The sequence below is a fragment of the Emydura macquarii genome, unplaced genomic scaffold (assembly GCF_026122565.2).
Source record: "Emydura macquarii macquarii isolate MOO-44397 ecotype Brisbane River unplaced genomic scaffold, CSIRO-AGI_Emac_v2 contig_2676, whole genome shotgun sequence".
Taxonomy (NCBI): Eukaryota; Metazoa; Chordata; order Testudines; family Chelidae; genus Emydura; species Emydura macquarii.
In genome coordinates, this window is record NW_027132813.1 from 97,198 (window position 1) to 114,098 (window position 16,901).

Here is a 16,901-nt window from a genome sequence, read left to right on the forward strand (position 1 = left end):
GCCTGGGCCAAGGTTCTTCAAGTATGCTGGCAGGCCAGCTGAGCAGGCCTTTCTTCACTAGTCAGTGCTGCCTGATGGCAGAGCCCCATGGCTGAGGAGGGTCAAATATCAGCCCCTGCCTGGAAGCCATTACAGTAGTATCTGTAGGACCAGTTTAGTACTGGCTGAGAGCTGCTGGCAGGCCTGCTGTGACCCTCTTGCAGAATAGACTGGTGCTTCCTGTGAGGTGGCTTGAGCAGCAAGGCTATACAGCTCAATGGGCCTCTGAGATGCGAGGCCAGGGTCTCATTACCTCCGTAATGATGCGGGTGTAGTTAAAGTCCAGCACAAGACTCCTTGTGGGTGGGTGAATCACATTCTCTAAAATCAAACCCCCTGCTTGGAGGGGTAGAGGAGAACTGGCTAATGGAGTCTCTCAGAGGCCACATCACCCAGTTTGTTTTGTGTCTAAGGGCACATCCTGTACCCCAAGCATGAAAGCAACATGCGCTACTGGCCCAGTTCTCCCCCACTGCACCAAGGATACAACAAGGATCTGGGTGGCTTATGCTGCCTGGCTGGGGAGTGATCGCTTGCCTTTGGGAGGATGGAAAGGGCTGCCCTAGCACTTATTACCCCTGCAGCAGAGCAGATCGCACTAGAATACAAACAAACCTGAACTGAGAGCTGGACAGCATTCAGTGAATGAGGAGCCATCAGCCTGTGCTGCTAGCACAGAGCTCACTTAATAGGGAACCAACCCTCCAGTAGATATTTCTTGAGGTTTGGGTCCTATTCAAAGCAATAGTCACTGCCATGCGATTGAACTTAATGCTGGGGGAAAGCAGCTCTTGTAGGCAGTTTCATCAGCTGGGGGATTCCCCTCCTTGAGTGAGCAGTGTCAGGTCAGCCTCAGGGTCCTACTGCTGAGTGTAGATAGCAGGGACCAGCTGTGTTTGCATGATTATTTCCATTCCCTTCTCCCACCAGCTCAACTTCAGCAGCAAGTACTTACAGCAGTGGCTAGCTCTGTCTCAGCCACAGCCTGCTTCTTTGCCTTGCTGTGGGAAGGCTCCTCTGCTGGTGCTAGTGCAGTTCTACTACCTTCCCATGCATTCCACTCCTGTAGCTTTTCTGAGGGGGGTGGGGGAAGAGATTCTTTTGCCTCATGGTGCTGCCCATACTCATTCAGAAGGAATGGAATTAAAAGGACCTTCCCACTAATGTTAGGCTTCCCATTGAGAAAGAAATGATGGGATTTCCCCCTCCCACCAACAGATATTGCAACCTGTTTGGTGGGATTGCATCACTTTGCTGTGACAGCAGCTGGTTCCTGCAGGACATTCAGGAAATGAAGTTGACTCAGATGCTGGTGACCCTGACCAAGGGCAATGCCATAAAATAGAAAACAGACTGAGTAAGAGAAGATGCATCAAGATGGGATGAGCAGAAGTGGTGTCAGGACAAGGCAGGTCACCCTCAGTGATGCACCGAACAGGAATTTTCCTGCACTTCAGTCCCTTGGAGGAGGAACACGAGCATTTCCAGCTTTGTTAGTCTCCTATTGTATAGGCTTGGAGGAATTAGATTTTAAGCCATAAGTGTCAAACATCCATTTCACTGTATGCACCCAGACTACTGAGAAAATATTTCCATTGATAATCAGTTTACAGACAGGCACGGTAAGAAGAACGCTGTTTGAGAACCTGGTTTGATTTAAGGCTAGATTCTTCGTATATTTTGACATATGCTGACAGTTTGTGTTTTTAATGGTTATAAAGCTTTAGCTTTTTGAATCTCAACACCTACTGTCATGAAACAATTGTTTGACCTCCCCCCATTGTTTCCCATCACTGTAAAAACATAATAAACATTTTAAAAGTGCTTAAAAACGAACATTGCTATTATCCATCCCAATTTAAAAAAAAAAATAAATCACATTCTACCAAGTTTACTCCCACAGCCAGCCCTGTTTGCAGCCTGCTCTGGGAATGAGTGGAACATACTCAGCTCCTCTCCCTCCCAGCTTTACATATTGCCTTTAAATTAACTTCAGCTGTGTCAAAGCACCAGTGAAGGTCAGTCACACGGTGTTTCCCTTTAATCAAAGGCCAGAGTAGCAAATTTGTGGCTTCTGAGAAGCATAAGTGCCCACTGCAGTAAGAACTGCTCAGGATGACGTGGCTGTCAGCCACGTAGTCACATGTTTGGTCAGGCTCAGCTAAGCAGGCACTGTGCTTTGATACATGCATTCCTTAGCAGTATTTATAGGGCCCAGCACAGAGTGTTTACTGAGGGGGAAGAGAGCAGCTTTCTAAAGCTGTGATGTAACTGCAAGGGCAGCGGGTGGGGAGGGCTCTGCTCAACCATCTCCCTTCACAACTCAGCCAAAGTTCCTTCTCAATAAAACATCTTTATTCTGTACATTATATATAGATGCCAAGGAAATGGAAACCATCCTTCTGCATTAGAAAGTCCAAGAGGAGAACGGTGAGCATGAAGAGCATGGTACTGAGAACAGTCATGCCACAGCAGGCAGGGAGGAGATGCTCAGCTCCTGTCATCTCTTCCAGGGCTGAAGGTTACCCCAAGGTCACTGCAAACAGCAGGAGGCAACACCCCTTCCTCCCCCACCCTGCTCCATTATTTGTACTTGCACAACAACACCAGAGGGGAGTGCTGGCTGGGAGATTCCTTCCTGCAGGAGTGTATGAGGGGCACGCACTGTAATGGACCCCAGCTAAGTGCCAGGGCTAAAAGAGGAAGGGTCCCCTTTTCTTAGACAATCTGAGCCAGCAAAGCAATCATGGGCAAGAAGAATGAAAGGGAAAAAAAGACAGACTAAGCCTTTCCCTCGCCCCCTCTGCACAAAGTGTGCAGGGTGCAGCCAGCAGAGTGAACACACTACCCCACCCAAGGGCAGAGGCAGCACCTGGCTCATGCCTGCTACTAACAGCAATACTAGGACGGGTGGGCTTGCCCTACAAGGCCCCACCCTAAGCCAGAAAGATTCCAGCAGAAAACATGGTGGGGGAATACAAAGGAGCTCCAACTTAACCCTTCACAGGGGACGAACAATTCTCCTCTCCCCACAGACCAGCTTGGTGCACTTCAATAGCTTGCAGGCAGAAATCCCCGCCCCCACATGGCCTGGGGCAGGGAGAGCTGCTGTGAGCATGTCACCAAATTGGGGTGGGAAGCACCTTGCATGCACCGCCCACACCAGGAGCCCCAGTAGGAGACCCTGAGCTGGAGGCAGCACAGCCTAGCAGTGCATGGGGGCTGTGTGGAGAGGTGGTTCAAGGCAGCAGGGTGTGAGCAGCTCCGTTTAATAATCATCAGTGAAATCAGAAGCCTTCTGTACAACTAATGAGCCTGGACTACACGACCCTCCCCTGCCCCCCAGTTCCCAGCTGAAAAGGGCTGACCCTCAGCACTGGGTACCTGAAAGGCACAGCTGGGGAGACATGGCAGCAGTGAGGGGCAGGAATTTCCATCTCTTCACACATCTACAGAGTCTCTGGCTGTGTTGGCTCCCACCAGCTCTCCTAGACCCCTGAAACCTCAGTGGCAGAGACAAGAAATGACGTTTCCCTTAAGCAGAATGAGAGCAAAAAAATCATTGCAACAGCTTTGTCAGATTGCATCCAACAATGAATGTCCTCTTGGGTCAATCCCACAGCTCCCTTCTGCCTCTCCGCAAGAGTTGAGGCAGGTCCCAAGGGAGCAAGCCGGGCTGCAGCACAGACTGACTGCCACAGGGAAACCCATCACAAAGCACTACCACTAACTCAATGAAGGAGCCCTCTCACAGGGGAGCTTCGTTGAAGCAGACAGCAGGTGTGTGGCCAGCTCTGTTCCACAAAGTGGCCTCCTACTTGGGGCAGCAGGATGCTCAGCTGCTGCAGCGAGCAGAGGTCTAGGCACAGACTCTGGCTTCATGCAAGTTCTAGAGGAGGCTGATTGCACTGGGATATGTGGGGGCAGCCCGAGCTGCACACAAGGCATGAGCACTAGGAGGGGCATGGGGCTCAAGTCGCCGTTTGGCAAGGGCTAGTCCAGGGAGGAGATCCCTGTTTGTGCTGGTTTGGGGAAGAGCTGGGACAGCCAAGCAGGAGCCACTGAAAACCGAACACACAGAGGGGGGCACACATGGGATTAAAATCAACCAATATTAAAAGGGCTAAAAGTGTCCTGAACTTTTCTGGGGTTCCTTTTTTTTGTGACCAAGCCCCTGCGCCCTGGGTGGCTGGGCTTCCTATGCCTGCCCAAAGCTCTGTGCCCAGGAGGGAAAGCTCGAGGCTGGGAGACGGGGGCACACGCAGCGTGGGTAGGGCCCGATGCTCAGAGCTCGAACGGGACTGATCCTGTGTCAGAGGTGGCAGCAACCCTTCACTACTGCTCAGCACCTCAGGAGCTTTGCTATGTGCCAGCCAACAACTTCCCACTGAAGTACAATGCACAAAGCCAGGACTCGCCTGCCCAAACTGAGGCTGCCACTGGTCTATTCTGGTGGAGGGCAGGATAATAAAAGCAGCAGGCGATGCAGAGACAACATGCTTAACTTGCCCCGTGTGGGGTGCTGACCACAGGAGCTCTTCTGGGCTCCATCTCACAGTGTGGAGAAAAGACCATGCTGGAACCGGACAGCAGCAGCTCCAGTCACATGAAGGGCAGGAGAACTCCCTCCATCTCTCTCCTCCCCCATTGCTGGTGTCTGGAGATCCCACAGACCTCATGGGAGTCAGAAGGTCAAATGCCCAGGCCCCAGGGTCTCCTCCAGGCCATTCTCTTCGGTGGTGATCGCTTGGAGGTCGGTGACGTGCCCAATACCTTTGGTGACTCCTTCACGGAACAGCAGCTTGGCGCCAATCTTCAAGTATTCAGGATGTTTGATGAGCCTGAAACGAACGACAGCCTTCTCCCCTGTCCGCAGCTTGTCCTGAGGGAGAGGAGAGGGCACAGTCCATCATAAACAGGAGCATGCCCACCCAGCCCAGGGCACTGGGAAATCCAAGGCAGAGAGGGGAAGGAAGGATGCTAACACCATCTCTTGAGGCTCCCCCAGAAACCCACCATTTAAAGTACCACAACTTGAGGCCCTTGCACTACAGTCAGGGCACTGGGGGCAAAGGAACTCTGACTTCCAGCAAAGAGATCAGAGACCAGGGGCTCACTTGTCTGCCCTGCCTCACTGATGTTCCCTGGTCACACTAGCAGGCCAGGGGACAAAGGCAGCTTCCAGGGAGGAGAGGAAAGGCAGGACCCAATGCAACTCCAGTGGCATTAGGGGAAGGAGTAAAGTGAGACTTCCTAACAGAGGGGAGGGGAGGAGTCCCAACAAAGGAAACCCAACAAGCTGGAGCAGGCGTGAGTCCGAGAAGCTGCCAGAACACCCTCCTCCCCCGGTGAGAACCTCACCTTTCCATGGATTTTCTCTACAATGGCCGTCTGCCGCACATTCCCCACGTGCACCGTCACCTGGAATCCTTTTCGGAAAGTCGTGGCATGGAAGAGCAGCACAATCTCGGCTTCAAATACTGAGCAGATGGTGGGGTTCATCTCCGGGCTCACCATCACCATGCCCTGCACAACAGCTTCAAGCTCAAAACCCAGACCATCGGGGAACAGCTCCCTTGCTGCCTCTGAACCCCATGGCCTCTCCTCCACAGTCTCCCCCATCCCATCCTCTGAACCCCACTTAAAGCTCCATGCATCCATCCCAAGCCCTGAGGCCAACTACCCCACCACTTGAACCAGAATCTGGCAGTAGGACGAGAGTGGGGTGGGGTTTCTACTGGGGATGGGCCCTGTTACACCTGTTTGGTGTTTCTCCTCTCAGGTAGGGAATCTCAGAGGAAGCACAATAGCCTCCTTCTTGCTTGCTCAGGATCCTGGTGGCTGATCAGTCAATGCTGACTGGGGAGGGGAGCAGCTGCAGCTCCCTGGAGATGGAAGCAAGACTCACCTTGCGCAGCAGGGAGCGGTCGAAGGGCCCAAGGGCCAGCGTGGCAGCCTGTCCTGCCCGGAGCACACGGCATGCGGAACGGTTCCTCTGGATGCTGCACACCTTCAGCCGGAGGAACTTGCCGTCATCAGTGGGGCCAACCACGAGGCTCTCCCCCTCCCTGCAGATCCCACTGCCGGGGCCACAAGAGCAGGACAGAGTTTAACCAGAGACACAGGGAAAGACACCCAGTGAGATGAACCCGCATAGCCTCTCTGAATCCCACTGGAAATGCCTGGACTCTCCCTCACCTGTGCCTGACCAGCTAACCCAGATGCCCAGCAGCAGGGAGTCAGGATTGCCAGGACTGGCAGCTAAGGCAGCTCTCTTAGATTCCAAGGGGTCCGACGTCTTACACACAGGCACCACAGACAATTTCCAACTGCTCTTCCACTCTGTGCTGCCTCTACTGGAACAGAGGCAGATGACCAGCATCCGTGCTGGTGCTGGTGCTGCCCGGGATCCTTGAGAGACTAGCTGCATTGGGCTAGTCCTGGAATACTGACCAACAGCTAAAGCTGTCCCACACTCCTACTGGAGCTGATGGAGCAAGCATTGCCCTGACCTGCCTGATGCTTGCTGAAGGACTTCTGAAAGTCCTGTGAAAGAGACACCCTTTGGGAGGCCAGCCAAGCTCCAACCACAGCCCTGTTTGGAGGGCAAAGCAACTCCCAGGCCACACTGGATTCTCTGCATCCTGGCCTGATCTTCCTCCCGACTAGGCAATGGAGCCACATCATGGACCAAGCAAATCCTCAGGCACTAACCTCACGGCTGGTGCCCTTTCTCACCACCATGTTAGCAACTGGCTGCCCAGGGTTCCCACCAACATGTTAGGGCCCTGCTCTGGAGAGAGCCCGTCCTCTGGGCTGAGATTCAGTCCGGAGCATCCCCCTACACTGCTCCCCACCCAACCCGGGGAAGGATAAATTCAGCCTCCAAGTTCACCCCACCCCCAGCACTCACAGGCAGCTTCCTCTACCCCGCTCTGCCCGTACAGGATGAATTTAATCCTCTGGGAGATCCGGCAATGCTCAGCCCACATCCTTCCCCCAGTCCATAATCCCCCCGAGCCCATCCCAGGCACAGCGCAGAGCAGCACTCACCTGGACAAAGTTCCTCCCACAACAGTCCCCACTTCAGGCACGGTGTAGATTTCATCCACCTGCAGCAGGGCAACAAGAACAAACTCTTTAGACTCACCGGGCAGCTGGGAGAGCAGCATTTCAGAGCTGGAATGAGCCACCATCCACCTACCACAGACTGCATGGGAGCCTCCTCTGCCCAAGGGCCCATAGCAGACCTGTTCCCTGCTCCCACTGACTCCCATTTTGAAGCGGACAACAGAGAGGTCATTATTCAGAGATGTGCCCAGCACACCTCCTGGCTTGCACTGAGCTGGGCCCTTTCAGAAGCAGCACATAGCAGAAGTGGTGCCGATCCCCTCTATATTCCAACTCTCCAACCTCCTCATTACTCCAGTGGCTCAGCCCATTATCTCCCCTCACCCCAGATATAGGGGTCTCCAGTGCAGCTGCCCTCAGTTAAGTGCTGAGATGCCATGGTAACGGGTGCAGTAGAAGAACCTCAGTCAATGCCCGCATGTACCTGGAACTCTGTAAGTTGCTGCATCAGCTCCTCCTGCTCTTTGCTGTTGGTCAGAGGAGGAAGGATGTTGAGGAAAACTTTCAAGAGATCCAGGTTCTCCCCAGAAACACTGGACAGAGTGAAGATCGGGGTGATGCTGCCAAATACACACACAAAGGAATGAGCTGGGGCCACCACGCAGCTGCAGAGCCCATCTTGGGGCAAGTACTGCAAGGAATTGGCCCCCCTGGGAGGAATACATGAGCTAGAAGGGACCTAGGAGAGATGGCGCTAGGAGTTCCTCTCCAGAGCTCAGCCCAGGTCATCTGCACCCACCAGTCCAGGCTTCCTCACCAGAGCCCTGCCTCCAAGGTAAGCAATGAACACATTCACCCCAGTTTCAGCCATTGGCACTTGTTCTTGGGGATCAGAAAAGGCCTAGGAGAGGGGGCCATGTGTGAAAGGAGCTGAAGGTGTGAAATCTGGGGAGGAGACAGATGGACAAGTTTATGTCAGTTAATGCCTCCTAAAGATGTAGTCTCCTTCCTTGTGTGAACGGAGCCATGGGCATAGTTTTGGAGGGGAACGGGGGGCATTACCTCCCAAACAGAGGTAAGGCGTGGGGAGTCCATGGACCACTTCTCCTCTCCCCCCACCATGATTCCTCCGAGCTGCCCTGCAGGGCTTGCTGTGCTCAGCCTGTGGGGGTCATGCTGGGCCTCCCTCCCCTCCCCAGCAAGTTTTGGCTCTTGGGGAGCAGAAGGGGCAGGACTGAGCACTTGTTCTCCTGGGTCCTAGTGCCCACCTGTACAACAGTGAGTGCCAGTGGAGGGGGGAGCGGCAGGGCAAGTGGGGGACTGGGGGAAGAGACAGTGGAGAAGGGGAGTGGGATAGGGCAGGGGCAGTGGGAGAGGAAGGGTGAGGAGGTGGGGAAGAGACGGGGATGGGGAAGCGGGGGGGGGGAGGAACAGGAGCCCGGCATGCCCCCTGAGCAGCAGCTGCCACCCCAGCAGGGAAGTGTTGGCAGCAGCTGCCAGTCCTACAGTGGCCTCCAGCAGCAGCCAGGGCTCCCCATTAAGCCGGCCCATCCCTCCCAGCACGGGCAGCCCAGGACTACCACTCAAGGTGGGGGGAGAGAGCCAGTGAGCCAAGAGACCTGGCTTCAGTGTGCATGTGTGCGCGCACACTTTGCCCCCACCCAAACATAGCAGTCAAACTACGCCTGTGAGCAGAGCTGATAAAATCCCAACAGACTAAACAAAGCAGACTTCCCCTGCCCCGTGGGGAGTTCCTTACTTGGGAGACTGTGCAAACTGCTGCGCTGCCGTGACGGCGTCATCATCGGAGTTCACTAACAGAGGCAGCTTGTTGCAGCCCGGCTGCTTCAGGATCCGCTCCAGCTGTTTCACTGTCCGTTCCATGGTGGCTTTTGAACACAAGTCCACTTTGCTGACGACAATGAAGAAGGGAACCTTGAGGGCCATGGCCAGGCCCAGGTGCTCCCGTGTGGTACCTGCTGCAAGAGACAAGGGAGAGCTCAGCTGAAGGGAGCACAGGCACCAAAGCCACCTGGTCACAGGATGCCAGAGTCTCCCAGCACAAGCAGCACACCATGGGCCCATCATACAGATGAGGATGGAACTGCTGTTTCACCCCATCTGCTCAGCATCTCAGGCAACAACAAGGGGGCAGTTTTTAAACACCATTCCAGAAAGACAGATCAGAACTTTTCTGGGCCAAGGCCTCCGCTTCTCCTCCATTCCGACCCAGGAGTTTCTCTCCAGAAGCTAAGGGACTAGTCAGAAAAGTGGCTGTCCAAACGGCACAGGAGAAGGTTCTAGTTTACTTCCTTTAACAGGCTTTGGGATCCAACATATCCCACTAATATATCAAGGGGATTTTCTCCTGACATGATCAAAATGCCCTCAAATGCTACCCAAAACTTTCCTGCCCTGGACACCACCCTCAGCAATAAAGTCAAAGCTAAGGTTGCAATGGTGTATGAGGCAATCAAGTTCCCAACTTATCCGCAGCACCCGCAGCTGCATTGGAATCACTGGGCTACAGAGAGTCAGGAGGGAATTGGAGTCAGCATCATTTTTTCTAACTATGATCACCCATTAGCCAGCATCTACCCTGCCCCAAAAGCATCCTGCCAGACTCTCCCTGCATACCTCCAGGCTGGGTCACGGCACACTTACCAATGCCGGTGTTGGCACTCACCACCAGCATGGCAAAGTCTGGGCAGTAGCTAGTGAGGCCAAAGATGGTGGTTTTCAGGTACTTGTGGTGACCAGCCAGGTCGATGAAGGTGATCATCTTGGAGGAACTCTCACAGATCTCTTCTGCCGTCCGTGAGTCACTGTAGTTCACCACCTAGGGAAGAAGAGGAACCAGAGACTGAGGTATGGGGGTATGCAAAGGGGAGAAGAGACAACCCCAACCAGCAACAAGTGCCAGAGAGCTTGAGACTCTGCGCCTGGAAAGGGACTAGGCCTGACAGAGCCTGCAGACTGCTGTGGCTATACTGTGACGTCCACCCCGCACACCACTAATCTGGAGGCAAGAAGCAGGACACCAGAACAGATGCCTGTTCCCCTCCCACCTCCAACTGATCATTCCTAGGCTCACTGCTGCAGCAGTAGGGGGCACAGAACTGGGCAGCCTCCACTCCTTTGCTGCTATCGAGTCAGTCCTGCTATGCCCACTGCAGTGACAGGTAGCACAGAGCCAGGGGGGCGGTCATGTTCCTCCCACTCCCCGTAGGGGATTGGGTCTGTCACTCTCTCCGCGCTGCCGCAACAGCACTCACACTGCATACCTCTCCTTTGCTATTGAAGCCAAGGATCTCAAAGCTGATGCTGGATGTTCTCCCTGACTGGATCTCATGGAGATGCCGGAAGAGATTGAGGCGAGCTCTGCCCCGCCCATTATCCAGCTCACCCTGGGTCAGAACGCCCAGCAGGGTCGACTTCCCTGAGTCCACATTCCCCAGCACAGCCACTCGCAGGTCTAGGAACTAAAGAAAAAAGAGCAGAGAAACCATAGGGCACCCTGCTCCTAGTGTAGGGACACCACCCACAGGCATGATGGCATGTGCTCACCCCATGTCAGCAGACATGCCCCACATGTTCCCTCCAGGATGAGCAGGGAAAGGCAGGGATCGTTATGCAGCACAACTTCTTTTTAGATTCTGCCCCTCCCACGATGTCACAGACCAGGGTTTGTGACACCACCATGGCAAGTGTGATATCCTATGTCAGGCCTATGACATCACAAGAAGGTCATCTACACACACACTGTAATACGGACTCCATATCACTCCCCAGTCTCTACAATGGGCTGGATTAGAATTGGTGCAGTGGCGGTGAAAGGCTTAATATCCCAGTCTCTGAGCCAGCCAGTCTCCCTTGTCTGGGGTGGGTTGGAGCTGGTATCCTGGAAATGAAAGGCTCTGTCCCTCAATCCATTTTTGGTAGCTCTTTAAAGCATGCCTTGTGAACCATTCTAAGGTGAAGTAGCTCCAGGGGAGGGGTTACCATCTCATCCCAAAGAGAAGCATCTTGAACAGAGTCTGGGAGTCTCCTGTAGCACAGGGCTCCCAGATCAGGGAGAGCAGCTCAGCCAAGAGCTCCCTACCTGCTGGTTATCCGGGACCTTCCGGACAAGAACCTCCGTTATTTTCCTGGGAATGTCGCTGTCATAATCTACCTCGCGCTCCCGCAGGATGGTGATGTCAGCTCCAACCCTGCAAAGGAGACAAGAGGGAACAGTTGGGGTGCGCAAGTACATGACTGGCCCCTTATCCAGGGCATCACCTGCCCAGAGCACCACAGGGGACCTAGGAGCAGGCTCAAACTGCAGGGCAGGCTGGAGGCTCTGAGAGCTGCAGGGCAGAAGCCTCAGACCTTCAGACAGGGGACTCTCTAGCAGCGAAGACCCCAAAGCCTCAGCTAGGCTGTTTTCCCTGGCCTGGGGCCTCTCGGAGCATGATGAGGAAGAGGCTCTTGGCTAGGAGATGAGTTCCCTTGATCTACAGGCTTTTTGGAAGGGGAGGGGCGGGAAAAGAAAGAGCCACCAGGACCCTTTTAGGGGTGGCAGGGACAATGGGGCCCAGCTGGGTTTCTCTGACCCAGCAGAGGTTAGAGATCCTGAGAAACATACTTTTCAGCCATCCGGCGCAATGTCTTGAGGGACGCACGCATCTCCTCCTCTGACAGGCCCACCAGTAGCCCATTGTCCTCCACACCAATCTGATAGACAGCCTCACCCCGGCCTTCCTGCAGCCGCCACTTCATCTGCGTCACCAGGTGCTCAAACCGATACTGCGAGGGGTTCACCAGCTTCAGCTGCTCGAGGGAGGGAGCGGTTACAATTGCTGCCTGGGGGCAGAGAGAATCCCATCTCCCTGGGGCAGTGACTCCCTAACCCTCTGCCGTGGAGCAATGGCCCCCACAGCAGACCCACCTCTGGGAAACACGCTCCGAGTTAGCACCTGCAGAGGAGCCAGTGGGATAGGAGAGAGGGTTACATGAGACAAGAACTTCTGTAGCCGAACATGCCTGCATCTTGCAGATGGTACCCGAGAACCGCCAGGACGAGGGAAGCACTGAATTAGGGACCTAGTGCAATGGGGCCAGTGGGGCCCAAGCCATGTGTATTCTGGCCTGAGTAACTGAGAATGGCAGGACTGCCCCAAAATGCAACTGGAAAAGACATAAATGGCACCTGTAGTTCTGGATCTCTAAGGAAGGAGTGAGGGGAGTCAGGAGACGGGCCTCAGAGGAAGGAGGGTGGACAGTGACTGGTCAGCACATGTGACACAAAACACACCTCAGGGGGCTGAGTGGCCCCCTCCAGGGCATAGTCCCAAGGGACTCTGCACTGCACGTTCTCTAGGATCCAGTTTCTCACACTGGGTTCAGAGAACCCAAAGTGCAATGGATAGCACCCTACTCCCAAGGGCAAAGCTGGGATAGTTCCCTTTAGGGTATATCCCTGGGCCTGTTCCCCATATGCCCCTTTTGCTCAATTCATCCCCTTGGTCCCCACATTACAGGGTCTCTCTCCAAAAAGAGGATCCCCCTCTGCAATCCCCCAAGGACTCACCTTGTATTCTATGTTCCCATCTTCTGCCTGGTTAAAGAACCAAATGAGAGATGGGTTAGCAACGACCTCACAACATCAGGCATGCAAAATCCAGATGCCCTTGCCCTCCCCACGTCTTCCCTAACACCATGAAGCCCACACACCATTCCGGATGGTCTGGAATGATGCATGGGTAATCAGCTCCTGTTGCCAGCTTCGCCAGGAGAAAGAAACCACAGGGAATTCAACATACAGTACATGCTAAGTCATAGCCTCCCCTGCCAAAGCTGCAGGCCACAGTGCCATGCCGTACTGGAACCTACTGTGTGTATGTTGCTGCTGTTTGTTCTACAAAGCAGCTGGGACACTCTAGTATGAACGCTGAGAGGCTCAAATTCAGGGGTCCTAAAGACTTCTATGTCCACAATAGGCACAACCCAGGCAGTGGAACCCACAAGCCTCTTCATTCACCTCCCAACCCTGCCCTGGATTCACCCCCTGTAGGGGTGAGAGCAGAGCTCATTCTCCATGACCCAATCAACTGATGCCTCTGCTGAGGTTACCAATGGTAGCGTGTCCTCCTAGGAAGCGGTCTGGGACACCCCCAGCCCAGTTTATGTTACACAGAGACCATTAAAAGACTGATAGGAACAGCTTTATCTGGTGACCTGGGGCAAAAGGTTCCATATCCCACTCCCCAATCCCAAACCACCCAGCTCATCCTCTCCTGGATCTATACTGGAACTGGTGACTGGGGTAAAATGCTCTGTACTCCTAACCCCAAGCCAAAGCCACCTAAGGCCCTCCCTCCCTCCCAGCATTATACTGCTCTAAAACCTGCATTAGATACAAGTGAACCTGAGAAGCGCTCCAACACTCAGCTGATCTATCAGAGACTGTCTCACCTTTCTTGACAGTGACTGCACCCACTGCTAAGTGTTCCTCTACCTGGAGCATGCAGGCTGCCCTCCAGGGAGAAACGCTCCTCACAGCTCCATGAGGAAGTAAGAGTTACTGATCAACTTGTGGTAAAATAAACCACTCACTGGCCTGACAGCTCCAAAGAAATAACACCAGCAGCTTCCAGGGGCACAGAAGGGCTTCCCCAAGAGACCAGCTCCAGGCCAGATCATTGTAGAAATGAAAAGACCCATTAGCTCACCAATTCCATTCCAGCCAAGGCATGATCCAGCCCCCAGAGAGAAGACATGTCCAATACTAAATTGGATCTCCCACTGATCTCAGTCCAAAGGTTACAGAGATAAGGCTGAGCTCTGCAGGGAGTCAGGAACTCTGGTGAGAAGAGCAATAAACCAGACTGACAGCAGTGTGAAAACTGATCTGCTTGAATTTCACATCTTCCTGAACTGCAGGACTGCCCTGACTGGGCTGGTTTCTCTGGAAATATACAGCTCCCTTTCCCAGCACGTGAATCTGTCCAGCAAGGGAAAGTAAAGTCCCCTCCCTGCATTTTAACTCAGCCCCTAACTACAATAAATGTCTTATGGTGGCAAAAGGGCCAAAAAAGCAAGGCCCTGGATTAGCAGCTCTACTCAAAGTTGAAGCTGCTTAGCTAGATAAGGAAACTTCTGCTAACTCCTCCCATCCATCAGCCTTTCAGCTCTGGACACTGCATCAGTATCGCTGTTATGCTCTAAACAAGAGGGTTGTGCCTGACTCATAGCAACTGACATTCTAGTGCAAGTGGTACAAGGGCAGTGACAAGCCTAGACTTGCCGGATAGTGGTGCAGGCAGGGGGTCTTGGGACAGGAAGGAAGGGATACTGAAATCTTTGAGGACTGTCCCTCCTGCAGCTGAAAGGCACAACAACCAGGTCACTGCAGGGAATGATCCTGTCCTTGAGGATGGACTATTTGGGACTCAGCAGTGATTAGCCTGTTCTAGCTTCTTTGTTCCTCATTCCTAAGAGCAAGGCATCCTGCCTTGGACAGCAATACCTGTCCCCACCTCCCACTTGGGACTGTACACTATCATCAGAAACATCAGCATGCCAACATCCTATGATGGGACACAGGGCCAGACCATCAATGGTCCGTGGCAATCCTCATTCTCCTCAGACAGTGATGTTCATAAGCTCCATGCGAATGGGAAGTGTCTGAACTACCAAGCTCATTTTCACATTGCAACAGGCAAACCCCATCAGATATGGTACCACTATCTTGGGCTGTGTGCTGAGCTGTATGGCAGGACCTATTCCCAACGCTGTAGCTATCAGACTGCCAGATGTGCTCAAGTGGCATGCCAGGCAGCCAGACTGTGCCCCACCCATGCCAGCTCACTAAACACCAATGGAGTTTAAGGACCTCCGTGGGACTGGCAGCACAGAGAGGAGCACTGCCACATCAGAGCCCGAAGGAGGGACTGCCCAGGTGTCGCCCTCCCCAAGAGGCCAAGCGGCTAGTACTCATTAATCAGAGTTAAACACAGAGAAGGCAAAATGTGCTAACAACATGCTCAGGATGCGGCCAGGGTGGGGAAAAAGGATATAATGTGGCCTCATTAACCAACTGAACTACATTAATATCCTAGTGCCTTAACAACAGATACACACCATCACATTCTCCTCATTGACCCAACACAGGATTCACACTCAGGAACTGCTTCCAATCTTTTTAATCATCATGAAAACCTATTAGGCTTTTTCACACCTAAAAGGGTGGGGGCTAGTGAAGAGACAGCAAGAGACTATGGTCACATACAAAGAGAGGCAGGAATACCTCTGCTACCACTTGGACCATCATCTCTCACCTGATGCAAAGCCCCTTTTATAACCTTCCCAAGCCTCAGCTCTCCTGCATCCAGCACGTATATTGTCTTGTCACCCCCTCACTGAGCCCTGACAATTTTCACTCGCCTGACAAGCTTTCCCTGGCAGGAAGTGAAGCTATTAACTTATACAGAATCTAACCTGTCAATTAAAATGTTCCTAGCCCTTACGGTTGCAAAGACTCTTCCAAATATGAAGTGGATTTAACCTAGGCAGACAGGCAACTCCAGTGACTCCATCACAACTCAGAGCTTCAAAAAAAGTGAAAAATTACTAGAGCCTTGTTCAATTTTCCATACTTCTACTGGAAACCCCAAAGCAAACAAGAAGTACACCAATTTCACTCTCTTGCTGGTTGGCAAACATTAGCAAAAACAGAGGCAGGTAGTGGAATTCTCTGCCAACAGGGGTTTGAGAAGGCCTCAAGCATACCAGACACCTACTAGTCAGAAGCTGATATGACAGCAGAGACAGCATCCCTACCTCCAAAACTTTATAATCAGTCCAGTGGCACTGGAAGTGAGATAAGGTCTTTCTGGGACTCCAAGATACAAGACACAAAACAGCTGCACACAGAGATCAAGAACCCACAACTCCATATGCAGAGACGGGGGCACTCCAGCCCTGCCGCCCCTCCTAACACAACCCATGTCAATGCACAGCTATGAGGACCTTCTAACCCCATTAACACCCCCAGCCACTGGGATCCTTATTCATGGTAATAAAAGCACTCAGTGCTGCCCCTCGACAAAGAGCAAATTCTACTCGACCTGACTAAAGTTACCCACGTCCCCCTCCCCCCACGTCCCCTCCACCAGCCCGGCCCCCGGCCCCGGCTCACCTCCGGCGGCAAGTAGGGCGGGTTGTTGGCTTTGCCGCCCCGGTTCCTCCCGCTCTTCTTCTTCCCCTTGGAGCCCCCGGCGCCCCCGCGGCCGCGCAGCGCCCCGCCGCCCCCGCCCCCCACGGGCCGGCAGCAGCCCCCGAACAGCTCCGACACCCGCGAGTCCATCCCGGCCCTGCGCGCCCCAGCCTGAGCCGCCCCGGCCCGGCTCCCGCCGCCCCCCGCCCCGCTCCGGGCTCCAGCCCGGCCAGCTCCCTCCGGCCTCTGGCTCGCTCTGGCGTCAGAAACAGCCGCGGGGCTCCACGGGAAACCGAGCCCGGCCAGCTCCCCATGACTACAACTCCCAGCACGCACCGCGCCGCACACGAAGCCCACTCCCAGCATGCACCGCGCCAGCCGCGCCTCTCTCCCTAGGGGACTGCCTCGCAAAGGCCCACGGGAGCAGCAGTCCGGACTCCCAGCAGAGAGAGCTCTCTGTAGCTCCCTGGTTGCTCCATGGGCTGCTTCTCTGTACCAGAGCCGTGACCCGCATCGCTCTCCGCCAAGCAAGTTCCGCTTTAGGGGTCCCTCCCAGCAAGCTGCTGATGCCGCTTCCTGGTTGGGCAAAGTT

At 53.9% G+C, this 16,901-nt stretch overlaps 1 protein-coding gene across 1 annotated transcript; it reads right to left on the minus strand.

The window, feature by feature from the left end:
- Positions 1–2,258: 2,258 nt before the first annotated feature.
- Positions 2,259–16,459, minus strand: GTPBP2 (GTP binding protein 2). Its single transcript, XM_067564707.1, has 12 exons — positions 16,292–16,459; positions 12,683–12,709; positions 11,738–11,922; positions 11,213–11,321; positions 10,395–10,592; positions 9,775–9,949; positions 8,870–9,089; positions 7,595–7,730; positions 7,093–7,151; positions 5,948–6,119; positions 5,401–5,565; positions 2,259–4,921 (listed from the first exon to the last, which is right to left on the minus strand). The coding sequence occupies exons 1-12, from the start codon at positions 16,457–16,459 to the stop codon at positions 4,724–4,726; spliced, it is 1,812 nt and encodes a 603-aa protein (XP_067420808.1). The 3' UTR covers positions 2,259–4,723.
- Between the last annotated feature and the right edge of the window lie 442 nt (positions 16,460–16,901).